The sequence below is a fragment of the Carya illinoinensis genome, chromosome 13 (assembly GCF_018687715.1).
Source record: "Carya illinoinensis cultivar Pawnee chromosome 13, C.illinoinensisPawnee_v1, whole genome shotgun sequence".
In the NCBI taxonomy this organism is placed as follows: Eukaryota; Viridiplantae; Streptophyta; class Magnoliopsida; order Fagales; family Juglandaceae; genus Carya; species Carya illinoinensis.
Genome location: NC_056764.1, coordinates 565,659 through 586,894, shown reverse-complemented (window position 1 = coordinate 586,894; position 21,236 = coordinate 565,659). Strand labels below are relative to the sequence as shown.

The window sequence follows — 21,236 nt, the reverse complement described above, 5'->3', positions numbered from 1 at the left end:
CTTGCATCGTCCCACTGCATTATTCAACTTATAAGCAGTTATTATATGGATTTTTTTTTGGTTATATTCTGCTTTATTTTCACAGCTTTGATAAGTTCGATCGGTCATCATTTACAACCAAGCTCGCATACAAAAGGAACAAAAACAACATATAACTTTTTATGTTGTTATTCAAGACAAAACAACGCATAACCTGCAGGCTGCGAGTGCGAAGCACACGACTTCCATGCGGAATGTCTAACGAGCACGCGACCCTTCTGGAAACAAGTACTGCGTAATGTCATCTTGTTTCTCGTTGTTTTGGTGTGTATGTACTCGGTTCTTTTATCTAACATGTATATTTCTGACACTTTAGCTTCAGTAGATCACATATGGCCACACGTGCCCACATCTCATCTATTGACGTGGCGACCCCTACACAATCATTTATCAGCCTCATCGGCTCATCCTAAGTAACTACTCACACATCAGTGTAACACGTTTCCTTTATCACCGCTGACACCTATTCTAGATGCTGGACACGTGGCAAGATGTTATAACTTTTTATGCCACGATACCTTCTCCTTTTTTAAAGCGAACGTCTGATCAATCCAGACAGGCTTACTACTTTTCGGAAGAGAAAAAAGAACAGAAAAAAAAAAAGGGTCAAAAGATCAGTTTTGTTCGCCACTAGTACTAGAGAGAGTATTGCATCGTATCATGGCTATGGCCATCGTAGAGGAACCTATTACTTCCAGGCTTGATCGTTTGGATCAGATGGTAAGTCATGTTCTGCAGAAAACTTTCTGGCTGCGTATTGATTTATAACAATCCATTTGGTCAAAATATCCCATAACGTCGATTGAAGAGATTTAAGGCTTCATGCACGAGTAAAGTTGGGTTAAGCTTGAAAAAGAAGTCGGTCGTGATGATAGATGGGGCTAAACAAAAAATATTAGGGCATTCAGATTGTCAGATTGAAAAGTTTCGTACAAGTTTTGTTTTCCGTGCGTTTCATGTACAAAATTTAACGTGTACTTGCTTGATATAACTCCATGATGATCAGCTGAGGCACTTGGAGGAAATTAGAGGGTGCAACGACAGATCATCGCCAAAGAGCTCTCGTGCATCCATAACGTCGAGCGGGACCGACGGACATACATCATCTGTAGATCTGTTCCCAAAGAGCATAGAGAAGCACAGCCGTCCAATGGAGCACGTGATAATTGAGACTGAAGTCAAAGGAACGCTCATTGAAAGGCTTGAACTTGTAGAAGACCGCGTACTAAAGGTAAACAAAAAATTAACATTGAGCCATGCAGTGCTGACCATTTATCTGATCGATCATGTATTGATCTGATCGATGAAGTTTTGAATGTATTTGTATCAGCTGTGTTTGCAGTTGGAGCAGCTAGAGGCAGAGAGGAAAATCGAGGAGAAAAATGAAAAGAAGACCCACGAGAAGGGATTGAAGCAACTTATCAAACAATGTGTGAAGGGAGAAGCTGGAAAATATTAAAAAGCAATGAGTAGTGATTTTATAAGAACGAGCGTTCACTTACTTTTCCCCTGTTGTATGATGTCTTTTTTTTTTTTTTTTTTTTTCCCCAAAAATCAATCTCCCATTTTTATGGAAAGATTTTTGTGTGTGAACTGTGAAGTGAACAAGAAGACAAGTTTTTGATAATGAGCCTGTGCCAATGGAAAACATCAGGTCGCGATGAGTAGTAAGTAGCATGTTTTTTGAGGCCTGAAGGAGGCTGGGCCTGTGAACTACCAAATCTTGGGTCCATAACAGGGACTAGGCCAGGAACATCAAACCTTATACAGCATGTCTTAATGAATCGACCCAATTCTCTCTGTGGTTGTTAGTTACTTTGTAAATAAAAAAAATAAGGATGAAATTGAAAATTAAAAAATTAAAAAAAAGATTTAATATTTTATTCCCAAAATTTAAAGACCTCAAATGCCGATGACAAGATAGGCATATGGACCATTGCTCTCGAAACCAGCAGAAGCCAGGACTCGGAGCTTTACACATCGCACGTGTACCCAATTGGGAAGCCACGAGGTAGGAGCTGGAAGCCATTCAACCCATTCATTGATTTTGCCGCTCAAATTAAAGCTTTCAATAATTTTATTGCCTTTCAACACCTGGCATTCATAAATAGAGATGGATGGGGGGACGGGACCCATCTTAGACAGTTCTTGTCTGATAGTACAAATAATTTCAAGACACTTTCGGCAAATCGGAGGGCCACTATTGCTTCATAAAGTCCGCATCAAATCCAGAGATTACTCTCATTTCTTTTTTATGCGGGTCCTTGAGATGTACTATCCCCTGTAAACCAACGATTTTCTATCTTGTTGGGGCAGAGGGACAGAAAATCGTTTCCGAGAGAGAGAGAGAGGTGCCATTTTCCTTAGCCTACAAATTGATGGATGAAGGAACTCGAAACCTACTGAGAAACACACAATGTGATCACACCATTTGATGAAAGATGGGCATGCCAAGTGAACGGTGTTGGAGATTAGAGATCAAGAAATTAATAGGTCCACATCAGATTGGTTTCCAGCAAGGGAAGCTAATTGAAAAAGGCCAAAAACTTGGGGTCTTTGTCACATATGTGGATACAATGCTTGTTGTTGTTGATAAGAGAGATGGATGTGTATATTTGGTTTTATTAGGGACCAAAACTGCCTTTTCAAAAGGGGACCAATTGGGATTTGTTTGCTAATCTCTATCGTCGGTTAGCTGCTTCCCATGTTAGTTGAGGTGGGCAGGTGGCATTCTCCATTTCCCAACTTCAACATGATATATAAGGGGTGGACCTGCAATTATGAAAAATAATTCACAAAAAAAAAAAAAAACATAATTATTATTTTTTTACTTTTAAATAAATTGTATAAATTATCAATGTCAACACACATGCATTCTCCTAGCAATGAAGAGGAGGCAGCCCATAATTTAATATATATTAGCTTAAACTTGAAGTATGCGTTGTATCTTAGACGACAGTTGTAACGAATATTGATTATTCTTTGATATGAATATATACTAAAGTTTTTAAAAAATGGTAATTACATGTGAGAAAGAAGAAATTAAGAAGAATGCAATGATAAGAGTTGAGCAGGCCACATCAAAGGATAAGTTATAAGAGAAAATGTATATAATATAAATATAATAGCGGGTGACCTGGCCTAGTTTACATATCTAGATCTTTTTTTATATTTTTAGCTTGAATTTTAAGCATATAGTCAAAGAAGAAGAAGGGGGAAAAAAAATTACATTAAAAACTTAGATTCCATTGCAAATGAGTGCAAATGAAACAATGAGTTAGGCTACAAATGTGAAGCTGAAAGCATCTCTTCAACAACATTTAACTTTATCGTCAATAGAAAATGATATGTTGCCCCTTAATGCCTTCCTTAAGACTTAAAACTATCCGTACTATCATGGCAAAAATATATATATATATATATCCGTACTATCTTAACATCCTTTTAAGCAAATCATCAAGATATCTGTCGTTTAGTGGACATCTTATCTATTTAAGAAAAATTCAATTCTAATATAAATTTATAATTTAAGTTATTTCTCTTTATTTCCCTATTTCCATTCTCATTAATTTGGTCAAAATTAAATGATAGCGAAAATTTAGATAATCTATATATAAAAAAAACATCACATTAGATTGGACATTTCTAAAATAATTTAGATTTTAGCTAAAGTTTTTCACCAAATATAATTAACTACAGTTGTTTTATCAAATATGGGTATACTATATATACTAAAATACTTAATTCATTTCGTATGATATGACACTTTTACATTATTCTATATAATAAAGAAAAATTTTAAATATAAACTTACACATCACGCATCACATTTTTTTTATCAAATATTATATATATAATGAGTAAAAGAATTTAATTAGTTTAACAAGATAAATTCAAAATTTTGTTTAACTTTTTTTTTTTTAAATATAGTATATATCACGTGTGCTCATGTGTAACAAACCTCTGTACTAAGAGCACTCTCATTGGATTATCCATATGTAAATGACATTTTTAATGAATATAAGATGAATTTAGATATTATCTATTCCATTTATATAAATCTCCACATTGAAATAGTCATTTTTTCATTATATAACAATAACATAATATAAAATAAATTTGAATTTAATTATTTATATCAAATTTTTACATTAAATTATCTATTTATTTATTATATAGTAATAAATAATTAATAAATTAAAAAAATTTAATTTTTTTAATTATTATTTAATTTAATTTTATCATATTTTACCTATTATATGTTAATTAGTAATTATATTCTAATTAAATTATGGATTAGAAAATAATAAAGATTTAAAAAATAGTAACTATTAAAAGAGAGAGAGTTAAAAAATAATAAAATAAAGATTTACTCATGAAACAGTAATTATCAAATTTTATTTTATTTTTACATGTACTGTAGTTAAAAGTTAAAAAATTTAATTATAAATAATTCATTATAAGTGATTTTTATATCTAATAGATAAAAATGAGCTTTAATTTTCTATATAGGTAATCTAATAAGAGTGCTCTAAATTCTCCAACGAAAATAAAACACAACACACCAACGTGCATGGTGTGTGTCTGTCTCCGCCTCTCCCTCCCTCTCCATATATGATGTTCACTGTTCAACGCCTTTACATTCGGCTTGGAGTAGGTGCCAACGATGAAACGCCACGTACATATACACGTTGTAGCTTCTCATTGGCGGACTCCAAATCCCACCAAATCACAATCCACTTTACTCCACCCCCCACGTCCACTCCAATATCCACCTGCTCCACCAGTCATCCACTCAGTACCCGTTTCCCTCCCACCGGCCCAATCGGTCACCCCCCCAAACTTCAAACTTTGGACTACATTTCTCGTGCATTTCAATGCCATTTCATTTCATCTCCCCTTCTCTCCTATATCTCCGGGAATTAAATTTAAATTCAACCCAAATTTCTTTCATTTCATTTCAATTTCACTTTCACTTTCCCGGACGTCATTTTCTCGCTCTGATTCTGTTTCCTCGGTACCATCTATTGTAGAAGTAGAAGCTTCGGCCTTTTGTTATTATTATTTTTTTATCTTGTTCGTTGTTATTGTGTTGCTCTCTCCGTGGCTCTTTCGCTGCCTGATCGTGAGTGCTTGTAACTCCCTTTCCCCTCTAGATCTCTTACTGAAATTTGATCCAGATGATGATATAGAGGTAAGTAGATCTTATAGAAATCGTGTAATTTACTTTAGACTGGATTTTTTATTTTTTTAAAAAGAAGTGTTTCGCATAGATACTAACTGCTAGTTCTCTCCATCCTCTATAATAGTCGGTGTTTGATTTTTTGAGCTGGTAAAGCTCAATTTTTTTATATGAAAGTTGTGGTCTCTGGTTTTGAATTCTATGTCTTTTTGGTTATTGTGCGATTGTGTTTCGTGATCTGATCTTTAATTACTTTCCTCACTGTATGGTTGCTGGGAAAACTGGAGAAAAATGAAGGGAAATAATAGAGGCAAAACTATCTGGGATGATTAGTTATTATTGTTTCGGAAGACTATACTAGAAATTATTGCTTTAAGTCCACTTGATTGGAAAGCGAGAAAGTGAGGAGTTTATATTTTAGTTTTTATGCGAAATGAATAAAATTTTATTTATTCTTCTCTAGCTTTCGTATTTCATGCATGCGAGTTCACCGTTCAAAGTTATATATTTTTTTTAAAGTCTACCTGGGGAGAAATATTGCTTTTCTTAAAAGGAATATAAGTTTCTATCTTTTAGTTTTATTCTTATTCGTAATATTAGGAAGATCGTACTTTTTTCGTTTGAGAAGAATAATTACGATTCTGCGTTATTTCCTTTTTTAAAGGAACATTAGCTGTAATGGATTTTACTTTAGATGATTGTAGATTAACAGCAGATCTGATATTTGACCCGAGCTATAAGATTGTGTTGCTCGGGTTTATGCTTTTGGCACAGGCAATCTTCTAAGTTTTTGAGTGTAGGGAATATGGTTTTGTGAATTATTGTTGCTTTGCTAAATTTACTGCGCACGTAAATGTGTTTGAATTACGGTATGATCCATTGGCTATTTGCTAGTTCTCGAATGAGTTTGGTAATTTCTAATTTCCTAATTTTTCAACTTTACATCCTTGTGAGTTCGTGATATCTCAGAATCGATTGGTAGCTTTCCACGTTTCTATTTACTTACTGTGGCTTTATTTCCTGGGACAATATTGCGAAGGAAGATGAAGAAATTCTGAACTCTAAGTTGTTGCTGTGTGCTTAATACCTAGAAATGGGGAACCATCCTGTCAGTTGATTGGGTATATTTGCTTTTTCAGTTCAGCTAGAAGGTCTGACAATCTACTGCTGTGTTGATAGACATGTATGATTTTTAGATTAATGGACATGTAGCTGTTTTCCATATGTTTTTCTATAGGTTTGGTAATTGACCTTAGCTTTGGCCTTTTTGGTTATTAACAAAATACTTTAGTGGGTTGGGTTCTTACATAAATTTTAAATACTAATACAGGTTTTTCTATTTGTTTGCCCATTTCAGCCCATGGAAGCATGTGCAGTGGTCCAGAACGATCAGAATCGTCATCGACTCCATCTGTGTCAACTGTAGAAACCACATCTAACACCAAAGACATGAATAGCCCAACTGTTCAAGCCGAAGGTTATTTTTCCAGCTTACTCGATCTTGCTGCTAACAATGATGTTGCAGGCTTTAAGCGATCTGCAGAGAAGGATGCTTCTTTAATTGATGAGGTCGGACTCTGGTATGTTCGCCAGAAAGGCTCAAAACAAATTGTTCTTGAGCATAGAACTCCATTAATGGTTGCTGCAACCTATGGAAGTGTAGATGTTCTTAAATTTATACTCTCTCATTCTGGGGTGGATGTAAATTTCTCGTGTGGCCAAGATAAAACCACTGCTCTTCACTGCGCCACTTCTGGTGGATCAATTAATGCAGCTGATGTTCTTAAGCTGCTTCTATTAATGGGTGCTGATCCAAATCGTACTGATGCCTATGGTCTTCGCCCCATTGATGTTCTTGTTGTTCCTCCAAAGATGCAAAGCATGAGAGTGGCTGTTGAAGAACTTCTCTCTAACAATGCTTCTGACAGCTCATTTAGTGAGCACCATCTGCGTGTATCCATTAGTTCCTCTTGTTCAGACTCACCAACCCTTTCCTCATCCCCGGAAAATGGATTGCCATCTTCTCCTTCAGAGTTGGTATCTTCTCTAATGGCTTCAAAGTTTAATGATATACCTGTTAGTTATGCATTGGAGAAGAAAGAGTACCCTGTTGATCCCTCCCTCCCTGACATTAAGAACAGTATCTACGCAACAGATGAGTTCCGCATGTTCTCATTCAAAGTTCGGCCTTGTTCTCGAGCGTACTCCCACGACTGGACTGAGTGCCCTTTTGTGCACCCTGGAGAAAATGCTCGCAGAAGAGACCCAAGGAAGTACCATTACAGCTGTGTGCCTTGCCCTGAGTTCCGAAAGGGGGCTTGTAGGCGTGGGGATATGTGTGAATATGCTCATGGAGTTTTTGAGTGTTGGCTCCACCCGGCTCAATACCGGACTCGGCTCTGCAAGGATGGTACAAGCTGCAATCGACGGGTCTGTTTTTTTGCTCACACAGCTGAGGAGCTCCGTCCCTTGTATCTATCTACCGGATCTGCTGTCCCATCACCTCGCTCATCTGCCTCTTCCCATAGTGTCATGGACATGGCTGCTGCAATGAGCTTATTACCTGGGTCTCCCTCATCAATCTCTGCTCTGTCGCCTTCTCCATTCGCTCAACCCATGTCTCCATCTGCAAATAATGGCATGTCACAGTCATCCATTGCATGGCCCCAGCCAAATGTACCAACCCTTAGTCTTCCTGGAAACAATCTTCAGTCCAGTCGCTTGAGATCATCCCTTAGTGCACGAGACATTCCACCTGAGCATTTGAGTGTGATGCAGGATTTTGATGCCCAGCAACATCTTCTTAATGACTTGACTTGTTTTTCACAGTCATGGTCCAATAATGTCCCTGCTAACCGGCCTGGTCGGTCCAAGACACTAACACCTTCAAACCTTGAAGAGCTATTTTGTGCAGAGATCTCTTCGTCTCCCCGCTATTCTGATGCAGCAGCTTCTGCTGTTTTCTCCCCTGCTCACAAATCTGCTGTTCTTAATCAATTCCAACAGCAGCAGAGCATGTTATCACCCATTAACACGAATGTATTCTCCCCCAAAAATGTGGAGCACCCTTTATTGCAGGCTTCATTTGGTATCCAATCCCCTGGAAGGATGTCGCCTAGAAGTGTGGAGCCAATCTCCCCAATCGGCTCTCGACTCGCTGCATTTGCTCAGCGTGAGAAACAGCATCAGCAGCTGCGCAGCCTCAGCTCACGGGATCTTGGAAGCAACAACGGAGCCTCCATTGGTTCTCCTGTAAATTCTTGGGCAAAATGGGGATCACCAAATGGAAAATTGGATTTGTTAGCTAATGGAGATGACATGGGGCGACTACGTAGATCATCATCATTTGAGCTTGCTAACAATGGGGAGGAACCTGACTTGTCATGGGTTCAGTCTCTAGTTAAGGAATCACCGACTGAGTTGATGAAAGAGAAGTTGGCAGTTTCAGCCTCAAGGGCTGCATCATCTGGTGAAGGTTTGAATTCTAATTCTCAAAGTGAATCCATTGATCATTCTGTATTAGGAGCTTGGCTTGAGCAGATGCAGCTTGATCAACTCGTAGTATGACGAAAGTGAATTCTTTTTCGCTCATTGAGATTGGTTAAAAGAAATCGGTGGGTACATAAAATTTTTTGTGGGTTACTTTTTACCGGTAGTGAAGGTCAAGTGGAGGAGTTAAAAGTAGGACAGTTGGAAATTGGTGGTTAAGGCCTAAGAGTGAAGAATGGCTGGATAAAGTGAGAATATGATTCGTTTTTTTATTTTTCACAATTTGTTGTTTACCGCAGAATTCTGAAGAGAAAGAAGCTTACTCTGGGCTAATATTAAAGAAATCTAGTCCAGGTTAGGTGTCTCTCTCTAAATATATCTGTTTCTAGGCATAGTGTTATTCTTAAACTTCATATTCACCTTAAGGGAAGCACGTTAAATTGCAATGGGGTCGTTAGCTTGGTATCTTTTTCATGTCTCATTTTTCTTCGATATTTTCTTTGGATTGAACCAAGAAAGATTGGTGGTGGTGGTGGTTAGGTCTTCAAAAGGGTTTTAAATGGTTCCTGGGGATGTGTTCCATTTGGAATTCATTATTTTGTGGGTGGTTGGGTGGTGTGATAGAAAAGAGGGAGGCAATATGTTTATTTGATGATGTAAAACTGACTAAAGTTGTTATGATATCGATAGCTTTATTTTTTCTTCCCCATTAATGGATGTCCCACGTCTCTCTCTCTCTCTCTCTCTCTCTCTCTCTCTCATAATTTTAGTATGTAAGATTGATTTATTTGAGAAAGTGTTGGAATCCTGCCGTGGTAGGTCCTACCCGTTGAATTACACCTAAAAAGGTGTCCTACCAGTGGATGGGGATTGGTTGAATGGATATATTTTTGGATTCTTTAAATCGTTCTGGAGATGCAGATTTTCTTGAATAAGAAATATGGATGAGTAGTTTAAGAAGTGGGGTATCTTGTACCATTTGATTGATGCCCATCAGCGTGGATGTAGGGTCCTTGCGGCAATGGATTAGTAAAGTAAATAGTCGTGTGCTATTTTGAATTTGTATAGTGATTTGTGGGGCTTGTGGTAGGACTTACACGGCTTTGCTTTTAATGGTCGGTTGTGAATTATGATGCTTAGTTTCCAAGTCTTGGCGGTTTAGCCCTTTGTATCATCATCATCATCGCTATCATCAAGCTTGGTTCCGCTGGGTCCAATGCATTGATGATTTCCGCCAACTTTTGTATGCATCTTTTGTGGTTTTCAAAGCATCTACCAAAATTTTGTAGGGCTGATATAAGTTCATCTTGCCCTCTATGCCATGGAAGTGGAGTGGTAACGGGAACTTGAGTGAGAAATATAAAGCCTCACAGCATTTAGGATTTTTTGGGTGTGTTTTTGTAGACGGTAGGTATTATATGTTTAATTAGTGCTCCACATTTTCCATAAGAACTTGAGATACCCTCCCTCTTACCACACCATTATAGACAATGTCTCCTGAGCGCAGGAGGGAGCAAATTGTAGCAACTGGCATATACAAAAAGTAGAAGAAACCTCAAGAGGTGTCGCACGTCATGCTGCTTCAGATGGTTTCCAGTTTCAAAAAAGAAGGCATGGTGGATTTTTTTTCGTTCTTTGAAATCAAACACGAAATGGAGCTGTTAACAGCAATAGGATTCACATTGCAGAACTTAGCATATATTTTTCGAACCATTCCAAGTATAGACTTGCTAGGAAATAATGAAATATTTCATATGCAGCTGAATCCAAAAGATCAATGGTTTCAGAAAGGAGATAAGTTAATATTCCTCATGGTTTTTTGTTTTTTTTTTTGGTTTTTCCTTCCCGGGCCTTGCAGTACTTTTGTAGCTGCTCAGTGCTCACTATAATTACTGTTCCTAAAGCTTAGGGACGATAACTTAAGAGATGGTTCAAAAGTGTGTCATTCTATGTAAGCGTAGTTGAGGTGGCGGCATTCTTTAAGAGTCATAAACTTCGATGGATGGATGGATGCATTTTGCCTCCGAGGAAGCGCCAAGGAGACAAGGACCAGTTGCTGACCTGTCTGCATCATGCAGTTATAATTATAGACAGCAAACGATATGGATCATAACCTTATGATTCATAAGGAACATTGCCACCAAACAGGTAGTACCGGTAACTGTGCGCAAACATCATGTGGACGATTACCAGATCCCAACATAAACATTCGGCTTTAGTGGTTGGAAAGTGCTTGGGTAGTACTACGGTACTACCATTGTGTTTTACTATAAGGAAAATACTACTCTTACCACTATTTTTCACCGCTAAATTCTACCACTGTGATGTTTTTATTTTATTTTTATTATATTTTTTTTACTTAATGATTAAGTAAATATTTTTTTAATAATATTATGAATTTTTTTATTTTTTTAAAAATATTTAAAAAATACATGTAAAAAAATACAAAAAAATAAAAAAATTTCCAAACCATTAGCGGGAGCCCCAGCTGGAGCTCCCAGCGGTGTGTGTAGCACCGCCCTTTACTATAATCTCATATTACATATTTTATATATTTTTAAATTATTTTTATTTTTATTTTTGTATTATTTTATTTTATTTTAATTTTATTATTGTTAAACTAATTAAGTTGTTCTACTTATTATCCATATACTATATGCTTATTATAATAAAAATAAAAAAAAAATAAAATAAAATAAGTATGATGTGTGATGTGTGAAGATGATAATTAGAATTATTCTTTTGATAAAATGATTTCAACTAAAGAAATAAATGTGAAATGAAAGGGCGTCGTTATATTTAATTTATCTTATGAGGGGAAAAAAATTGAAGTAAACCATCCCCTGCTTGAGACTTCAGTTTTCATATTAATTAATTATTAGATTAAACCAAGATGAATAGTGATAATTGATAAGGGGTAAAAGACCACAATAACGTTGTAACAAGAACATATATTAATAATATATAGGTCCTACACTGATACAAATAATTAAGGAAAAATGCAAAGAAATATTAGGGTCTGAGTACCAATTACATAGCATGAGAAGAATAAAAGAAAGAGAGAGAGCAACGTAAAGATGTTGGTTGAGTATAGGCATCCATGGGGGTCGTTGGAATGCCTGGCTAGAGCCTAGGACCAGAACGATCGACTCCTGAGAAAGCCCCAAGGTCCTGTACCAGTGCCCATCCTGCAAATTTACAGCCTTCCATTAATCAAAGCATGCATAGAAGCTATGCAATCCCAGGAACAAAATGAGGTACGTACGTCAACTATATATATATATTTTATCATGTTTTCAACTTTTGATTGCTCTAAATTGTGTTAGCTTAATGTATATACTATGAAACTATAACTAGAAAGTAATTACCTCCAAATACCAACAAATGTGCGCAGAAACATGTAGATGGTTAGAGCAATCCAGATTCCTAGAAATCCGCTACTTTTGTAAAGAGTGAACAAGGTTGTAATGCTTGCTGCGGCCACAAGAACCTGGAGTGGACGACAAGGAACATGTTATGAAAGATAAAATTGAAAGGCAATAAGTTACATAATATCAAACTCTGTATTATGAACTTGCCAGAGAGTACGCAGAATAGGCAAAATCAGACGCTCCAAAGTTCACTCCATCAAAGACAAAAGCTAATGAGTTGAGAGGTTGTGTAGCAGCAACAAACTGGTACATGCATGGGTGGAATGGAATGAGACACCAAATTCAATCAAGTTTCTGAAAATTATAGCAAGTTTTGATTTTGATCTTTTAGGTTGGAGTACTACGTACAGGGAGTCCTATTTTTATAAGGTGTAGAACATTAACATCTCTGGAGAAGATCCCTGCTCCAAAGTACAGACCAATTCCGACAACAAGAGCAAGCCCCACCCCTAGAATAAAACTCATCTGCAAAACAAAATTCCTCACAAATTTAAGAGACCGGATCATAAATTCAGAAAATTACAATATCACTATTTGTGATATGATGCACAAAATCAACATTCAAGATAGATGATAAGTTTAATTATTCAAAAAGATGTGTTAGATATGGCATGTATGGCCTATCGTAGAAAAATTCGTACCTGTAATACTCTGTTTGCAGTAGCGGTTGCTTTCTTGTAGTCTTTCTCAGCAAATGCACAGGCTAGAATTGCCTAGGAGCAGGTTAACAGGAAAAAGATAAGAATGATTTACTGATTGCTCACAATATATAGCCATTGATCGACAGAAATTGAGGGAGAAGAGAACAATAAAAAGGTAATTTACCTGTCCAGCAACAGCCAAGCCATCTGAGAGAAGGGATGATGTCAACCAGACCTGCAAACAAGTCTGGAAGGCAGCCATAGGCATTGGACCCAACCGTGCTGCCAATGAGGCTGCCAACGTCACACAGAATGTCACAGCTACAACTCTTGCTAATAGCAGACCACCTGTGTCCACGAAAATATATGAACAGATTATTATTCATTCTCGTACTTAATATTTAAGGATGTGTAGGAATTAGGCCTCTTACCATTTTTTAGAAATTTACCCAACTGCAATTGCTTAAGACTTGGGGGTAAGAGATAAACTTTTCTCATTAACATGCACAGGAGGATTGACAAAATCAAATACCTACAATTTGGACCATCAGCCATCAGATCCCTTGGAAAATGGATGAAATTAAGTTTTTCTATTATTTGATTTTTTTGAAAGAAAGAAAAATAATGGCTACTTACTGGGAAAGAACATGCGCAATTGCTGCACCGCTGATGCCCATACGCAAGACAAAGATAAGTATCGGGTCCAAAATGATGTTTGTTGTATATCCCACAACTATATTTAAGAACAAATAAAGATATGAACTAGAATCAGGGGAGATTTCCATTAATCTCAATTTAGAGCTCTAGCTAAAAGGTGATAGAAAAAAAAGCATTGGCATATATGCTCATAATTGCGAGATGGTACGTATATAAGGGTTTAAAAGCGGGTGCAGTTCATGCCACTGGGCTAAAGATTCGAACAACTAATATCACCAGTATATCTTTCAATAGATAGGTCATCATAAAGAACTTCGGTTCATTTCTGCATTCTGTTACACGTCTGGTTTAGTAAAGCAAGATGAGACAAAGGAAGCAGAGGAGAGAGAGAGGGAGGGGGGGGGGGGGGGGTGTGTGTAGGAAACTGAACCTACCAATGACATATAGAGGAGTTTTTGTATCCTTAAACCCTCTAAAGATCCCTTGCATGGCCAACGATAGAAGAACTGCAGGAGCACCGAGTGATCTTAATTTCAAGTATTTCAGGGCTGGGGCAAGCATAGGTGAACTCTGTTCAGAGAAAGGTTAGTTAAAAAAGAGGAAAATAAGAGACGCATTTGTTGCCATATATACTAAATATATAGGTGTTGAAATGGTACATGCTATTATTATCACGTTATATATGTAATCGAGTATGGTACTGGTAATTAATGAACACTTACAGATTTCAAACCCATCACATGCAAGAGAGGTTTGGCCCCAAAAACAAGCACTACAGCTTGAAAGACGCCAAGAACTGCACCAAAAAGTAGTGCTGTAGATGCTGAAGCAATATGTCTCTTCTCCGTTTTGGTTTTAGTCTTCTTTTTGCTGCTGAAGCCAATATCAGATTTGCTGTCCACAGTTGTGTCGAAATCTGAAATTTAACAATTCACCAAGAATTAACACGTCGATCAAATGAGTATATCATTCACTGTGTTTCTCATAAATAAACTGAACATTGTAATACACCTGAAAATATGAAATCTCAGTTCAATGTCACTCTGACGCAGCTTTAGCTCTCCCAAGGTGATGCACAAATTAATTTCGCAATTAAAATTGAAGGTTAAAAATTACAAGTACCATTTTCTGATTTTGTTGCTGCAGCTTTGTCCACACGATGATCCGCAAGCGTAGAACTTGGCTGCATTAATTCTTTGTTTGGACTCTCTTGGGCTGAAGTACTGCTTTCCGCTTTGTCGACATTTTGTTTGGTTGAACCTTTTTCCAAGTCGAGCTTAAGATCCTCCGGCATAAACTCTTTCATTTCACTGTTTTCCACTGAACTCTTTTCCAAGTTCTGACGATGTCCCTTTTTTTCAGCTTCACCTTTTTCCATATCCTCGAGCATATTGTCAACTTCGGGTGTGCACTCCTTTGTTTCACCGTGCTCACCAGAGCCCTTATCTGCTTCTTTGACGCCGATTCTTGCAACAGTATCCTCCTCAGCAACAAAAGAAGTTGTAATGCTGACCAGTGGGAATATGGTAATCCTCGAAGCTTGATTAAACAAGGCAATAGAGACTCCTGCAGCTGCGAGTTCCACTGGTCCTGTACAGAAGAAGAAGAAGAAATGCTTCAAGATCATTATATATACATATATATATATATATATATATATATATTTATATATTATAAATGATCCACTTATTATCAAAATCTCTCATTGAAACCAGCTGAAGTAGCTAATGGCGCAGCTAACGGGTCTGAAGCACTTCACCTTCATAGGGGACATTTTTCTACGTTCAAACGTACCCCTAAGCTTAATTTATGACAAGTGCCTACATCCCAACTTGGATCTTGTTATGATCACACACACACATCTTATTGATGCTAGCCACCACCCATGTATTTAGAGGGATGGATCGAGATGCCTAATTTGGCCCCTAAGGTGCATGCATGCCCTGTTCATGATCAGGGACGAATTAAAATTTAAGGGGGGTCAAACTAATAGAATTGGGAATTTTTGGGAGCCAGTTTTAGTAAAATAACCAAAGTACTGACCCTTAAATTGATTTCTGCTTTACAAAAAAGTATGAAAAAAATTGACTCAAAATGGCCGCTGGCCACCGTCTAAAGCTGGCCAAAGCTGCCGACCATGCAATACGTCAAATGATTTTTGTTTTAGAAGGAAAAGAACAAGCAGCTAGGAACACATATCATTTACCTTTCAAGATCTCTACCCGGAATGTGGCCAGGTTCCGGCACAATGGAAAACCCATGCATGGGAGTAGTTTAATTAAATATTGTGCCTCAAACTTAATATTTCCAACCTAGGAGAGGTTCTATACGTAAAATATATTACAGCGCTAGCGCTAATATTTTCGCGAAACTCAAGGATGCTAATTTGAATGACAATTGTGGAGGAGGCAAATTCGAGAACTCAGCGTGAAAAGCGATATAAATCCGATCAGGATTTCATTCATAATCTATAAATGATAATGTCAGATAGAAAGAAAAGCACATGAAGCCCACTAATTAAACCACGATGAATATGCATGTATATGTATGTACGTACGTACGTACGTATATATATAATATGAAACTAGTACTACGTACGTACCTATATGACCAATAAATGCAGTGTCGATCAGAGAAGCAATGGGATCAGCAGCCACGGCGAGGGCAGCAGGTAATGCTATGCCCAATATCTCCCAACCAAGAGTATCCAACTTGAAAACCAGTCTGGATCAATCACATTCGTGAAATTAACCAAGCATTAGGTCGATATCTGTAACACAAACAGAGATGATCTCCGACACACACACACAGACGTACATAGATTTCACATTTTAATTTATGTTCGCTCCTCCAGGGAAAAGACATGCTAGTTATATAACAGCAAGGCCTCTAAACAATAAATGATATTAATCGTCGAATCAACCCACTGTATATAATTCATTAGCTAGCATGCAGCATCTTGGACACAAATAGATGGCATTTACGACGTCTACATGCTGGCCTGCAGAAACATATTTGAAAATACATCGCATTGATCAAATCGTACCTTGCATCTCTAAAGAAAACAAAGATTGGTATCCTCTTCCAGTACGTTCTCTCAGCTGAACGTAAACAAATGTCCTGCTCAGCCATGATATTGAGTGCCAAGCCAATGTTAAATTTCTAAATCCAAGCTAGTTGGAAGTGTGTTTCTGATGCAGTTGCTTCAGTATTTGAGAATATAAGATGCCAGCAGGCTATATAATCTGCAGAGTGTAAGATAATTTAATACCCGTTACTCGAATATTATAACAGAGAACATGTGCATAACAATTTTTTAAACTATCCAGGTGATTCCATACCATATGCAGTGGTTGATGAGTGCCTAAAGAATTTGAAACGAAAATGAACACTTAAGTACGGCCATCAAGCAACATGCATTGAACGAAGCTCCCGTTAGCTACAGATGTCGGAAAGCCCAAGTGTCACGGCCTAAGAACAAGTACCATCCCTAGGCCTATGGCACAAAGGCACACTCGACGAGGAAGTTAAGAGAATGAATTTAAACTAATAAATCTATAACTCGGTGATAGTTGAAACCTCCCTCGGTTCGTTAGCTTCATGAGTACTTCTCTGATCAGACGACGTTTCTTATCAAATTAGTTGAACCTTCCTCAGTATGGCACAGTCAGCACGGAATTTGGGTGGACGTACGTTCAAAGATCATCATAAAGTTGTTTGAAATTAAGTACACCTTTTTGTAATTTGTATGCATTAATTAACAAATTAAAGGTACTGTTAGAGAGATGTTAGCGACGAAGACTTGGGATTGCAAGCATGAACCTCCCTCAGTTCCACAGGTTCCAGATAGCTAGCGTTTACGATAAGAATCAACATAAAGTTCATAAAAAAGCCAATCAGAATAATCTCAAAAGAGAGATCGAACGGCCACTCTGTCCATATATGTTCATATCATGCAATTCTTATCGTGCAACAAGATTCGACCCGTCCCTCCTCAGGTGAACCACAAATAAAGATTAAACCATACATGGAGCACTTATATATGGACCCGGCCATACGAGCGGATTGCTTTTTGCACCATAAAAAATAATATTAATGCATCAAAGAGTGGAAAATGAAAGGAAACATCAGTACTGGCTTTTTGACTGGATCTCTTAACATGATCAGTTATTAATTGAACCTAGAAATACTGCGAAACTTCCGACGTTTGTTTTGTTTCTAGACCTTCTATTTTGTGCCATAGCAATAATATTGGGGAGAAACCTCCCAAGGAAAAGTGGGAGTACCAAGCCCCTAGTTAGACAGAAAGCGCGTCAACTTTATAAGGATAAACAGAGAACTAGCTAGCACCGAAAGATAATTACTACAGATCGGGAGGCTTATTGCCTCAGCCTGCAGTACTTTCCCTCTAGTTAATACCTAATGTATTGATTTCCAAGACTGAATTATATTTTTCATTCGGACATTTTCTAACCAACCAAACATGCGCTACTAACTCATTCCGGCCACCATGCAGCTAGTATACCGTCATGTGTTACTGTTAAGCGCGTCAATTATTAACCAACGAACCTTCCTTGGGTACTAGCTCGACTGAACGGATTGTTATGTATCTCTTGCATGAGGGTGATTTACTTATAATTTTAAGGTATTGGAATTGAAAAGATTGAAGGCCGCAACAAGTTAAACCTTAAAAAATTATTATTTTTTACTCAAATAATGTACTAGCTAGTCCTTAATTTTCAACAAAGAACTTTATATATATATATAATATGGTACCACGTAGTATGTTTCCTTTGAATTTTGTGGTCACATCTCTCGTATAATATATTATGTTACGTACTTGTATGTACAGTACGCGGAGTGATCGAATGGTCACGAAATAAATAAATAAATATAGTAGGTCAAGGAATGAATACTTAACTGGGGATGTATCTTTCTGGTTCCGGGTCCGTACAAATAATTAAACAAACGATCTGATTAAGGTCAGTCACATACGTTTCTGCTTGGTCAATGCTGACAACGTTTTTCCACCGAGACTCTACTGCATTCGGCCATGATTAGGTGACGTAATTAATCTGTCTGATTTGACGGCCAACATGATCATGTACGGATGTTCTCAATTACCCTCCAATATGACTCAGAACGGCAAAACTGCAATCTCGAGCTCGATTGAAATTTGGGGTTCTGATGACGTGCATATGTTGAAAAAGCGAGCTAGTGTGAATGCAGAAAATCAAACTTGGCTGCTCTGCACCGTCCAACACTGACTTATAAAGTTATGGATTGATTATGATTGTTACAAGTCACTAATATTTGTGATTAATTTCGGTTGATATTTAATAAAACTTCTCTTATAAAAGAAGAGTTATGATATGTGAACCTAGCTGTGTGTGTAAAAATAGAGAGTGGACATAAGAAATATTTTGAGTGTTTGTAATATATACAAACATAAAAAAGTTTGGTTTCAATGTATATAGGCAAATTCTTAAACTATTTAAAATTTATCTTGTATTATTTTTGGACAAATTTGTTTACAACATTTTGTATATATATATTTGTATGAATGCTACAAATTTGAAGCATAAAGTATCCCAGGGCCTGCATGTGAAACGAGTCAACACATGATACACCCCAGTGAGTCATGAGTGACTCATTTATTTTCTAGTAAAATATTTTTAAATACACCCCCATACGTCTTTAATTAGTAGCTCCATAAACAGTAGATCCCAAAAGCACAAAAGCTAATCAAGATCTTCAAATATTATGCGTTACGTTAACTACATATAACTAGCTGCAGCTGGCCAGGAGTTGATTTGATGGAGAAAAGCATTCATGAGAGATCAACAAAAATTAACCACATTCATGTAAGTGAGTATATATACAGCAATAAGTTGCAGCTTAATGGGCAGCAAAAATATGAGCACAAAACATACTGAAAAAATCTCAATGTAGGAAGTGTGACAAATTAAGACGATATTAATTGCTTGCTTGCTTCAGAGAAGACGTCTCTGGTCTTGTTAATGGACAAGATTTTGGGACAACATTATTAACTATTCACGTCAAAGATATATATATATATATAATATTTTTAAATGTAAATACATACATACATACATACCTATGAGTACTAGCTAGCTGATCTCTGATAATACAAGTAGTAGTACTAGTACTACAATATACCTGATTCTTATCGATATTACACCTCAATCTAATCCCCTTTTGAGTTCACGTGTGTGTCCAACTAATAATGTGACTATATGATCATGAACTAATGCATATATATGGATGTATTTAATGAAAGAGACATAGCAAATTAGCTTGCATACGCATGCATCGATCCACATACATACATACATATATATATTTTGTCTAAGAAATTAGATCATCAGAAAGCGTCTATATATAGATGATCAGTATATACCAATTAATATATATTATTTTGCTGCTACTGAAAACATGATGGCCCGAATGCGGAGAAATATTTGAGAGCTACCTATACTAGAAACTTATAATAAATAACAAGTCACCTCAATTTAATTAGAAATGTTAATAGTGGAAGGAGCTTATCAATTGACGAAATTGGCGTACCTTTGCATGATTTGCTTTCTCCAAGAAACAACACAAACCTCTTTAAATACAAGCCAACTTCTCTTTGCTCATTCGTCAAATTATATATCAACCTAGCTAGCTACGTACTGATCTTGGTCTTTTTAAGTATCCTTTCCTCATTCTCAACACACCACATATTACCATTAGAAAGTTAGTGCATATATATGTCAGTGCGTGAGAAAGAGAGACATGGACATGAGCTTGAGTTTCCAGTCCTTTGGGCTGGAAAAACGACACATGGGAAGATTAAATATTCAGTGCAATTAAAAAAGTTGCCAGTCTCTCACTGCCGCGACAGCAATCTCTGCAATGGGTGCATGAAAATCTATGGATTCCCATGTTATCTTTGTCATATTCTGGAAAGGTGGAAATCCACGAACACATTATAAGGTATAACACATACAAGCTTTTGTTCTGCTTTGTGCTACAAGTTGAAGTGCTTTAAGTAGGTAGCAATCAAACTTTTGCAAAGGTGGGCTACGTAGGATTCCCAACAATATGAGGCCATGCCCGCAAAATGCAGTTTAATTTCGGACCTAGCTAATATATTTCTTTTAAGTCCGGTCCGATTAGACAAAATTGGTGTAGCTAGTGGACAATAAGCCTAGCCACTTTATCTTTGTTTTCCTAGTAGTACTGCAGATAGATCAGCCAATATATATATATAATAGATCGATTAATGGTGCATGCGTAAGAACACTAGTGGCTGTATATCTATCCTCAAGTAATTTTGTTAATCTTTTTTAGATAACGACTGCATGCATATGCCCCACCATTAGCGCTAATATATAACTTAATTTGCGGTGCGGCGATATAATTTACGTACCTTTTGTCACAAATATACTACCGCGCGTGTGACAAGAAAACTTTTCATAGTATATACTGTTAATTAATGAAATGAGATTCTGATAAAATTGTAGATAATATAATTGTAAGGATCAGAAAAGGCATGCATGCCTGCCAATTAATATTAATATTACCAACAAATTAACTTTACAGATCAGATTTGTTAGTTGTATCAGATTTCTTTTATATATATATACACATGCAGTATGCAATGGATATGCTTTTTAAGGGTTTTTAACCTTAGAAATCCAATCCATGGTGCTTTATGATATGAGAAAAAGCAAAAGATGAGCCCGGTCATGAATGAAATCTACTATATGTACTATAAGAGCATTGATAATG

The 21,236-nt window shown here is 36.9% G+C and overlaps 3 protein-coding genes across 7 annotated transcripts; 2 read left to right on the top strand and 1 right to left on the bottom strand.

Moving 5' to 3' along the window:
* Nucleotides 1–129: 129 nt before the first annotated feature.
* On the top strand, nt 130–1,666 carry LOC122291876. 3 transcript variants are annotated; one of them, XM_043099901.1, is made up of 4 exons: nt 130–267; nt 356–759; nt 1,046–1,270; nt 1,382–1,666. In XM_043099901.1, the coding sequence occupies exons 2-4, from the start codon at nt 700–702 to the stop codon at nt 1,496–1,498; spliced, it is 402 nt and encodes a 133-aa protein (XP_042955835.1). In that variant the 5' UTR covers nt 130–267; nt 356–699; the 3' UTR covers nt 1,499–1,666. The 3 variants fall into 3 exon arrangements, with proteins under 3 accessions (XP_042955835.1, XP_042955833.1, XP_042955834.1); XM_043099899.1 differs by having other exon boundaries at nt 1,370–1,666; XM_043099900.1 differs by lacking the exon at nt 130–267 and having other exon boundaries at nt 325–759; nt 1,370–1,666.
* A 3,257-nt stretch (nt 1,667–4,923) lies between these two features.
* On the top strand, nt 4,924–9,423 carry LOC122291638 (zinc finger CCCH domain-containing protein 30-like). Of its 2 annotated transcripts, none has more exons than XM_043099458.1 (2): nt 4,924–5,233; nt 6,579–9,423. In XM_043099458.1, exon 2 carries the CDS (start codon nt 6,590–6,592, stop codon nt 8,786–8,788), a length of 2,199 nt encoding a protein of 732 aa, XP_042955392.1. In that variant the 5' UTR covers nt 4,924–5,233; nt 6,579–6,589; the 3' UTR covers nt 8,789–9,423. The 2 variants fall into 2 exon arrangements, with proteins under 2 accessions (XP_042955392.1, XP_042955393.1); XM_043099459.1 differs by lacking the exon at nt 4,924–5,233 and adding an exon at nt 5,252–6,372.
* Nucleotides 9,424–11,641: 2,218 nt separating this feature from the next.
* LOC122291640 (protein DETOXIFICATION 43-like) lies at nt 11,642–20,249 on the bottom strand. Of its 2 annotated transcripts, none has more exons than XM_043099461.1 (14): nt 20,028–20,249; nt 16,486–16,684; nt 16,042–16,163; nt 14,562–15,029; nt 14,162–14,355; nt 13,874–14,009; nt 13,419–13,515; nt 13,214–13,314; nt 12,967–13,130; nt 12,783–12,854; nt 12,490–12,606; nt 12,289–12,384; nt 12,079–12,200; nt 11,642–11,898 (listed from the first exon to the last, which is right to left on the bottom strand). In XM_043099461.1, the coding sequence occupies exons 2-14, from the start codon at nt 16,569–16,571 to the stop codon at nt 11,841–11,843; spliced, it is 1,833 nt and encodes a 610-aa protein (XP_042955395.1). In that variant the 5' UTR covers nt 16,572–16,684; nt 20,028–20,249; the 3' UTR covers nt 11,642–11,840. The 2 variants fall into 2 exon arrangements, with proteins under 2 accessions (XP_042955395.1, XP_042955394.1); XM_043099460.1 differs by lacking the exon at nt 20,028–20,249 and adding an exon at nt 16,781–18,105.
* Between the last annotated feature and the right edge of the window lie 987 nt (nt 20,250–21,236).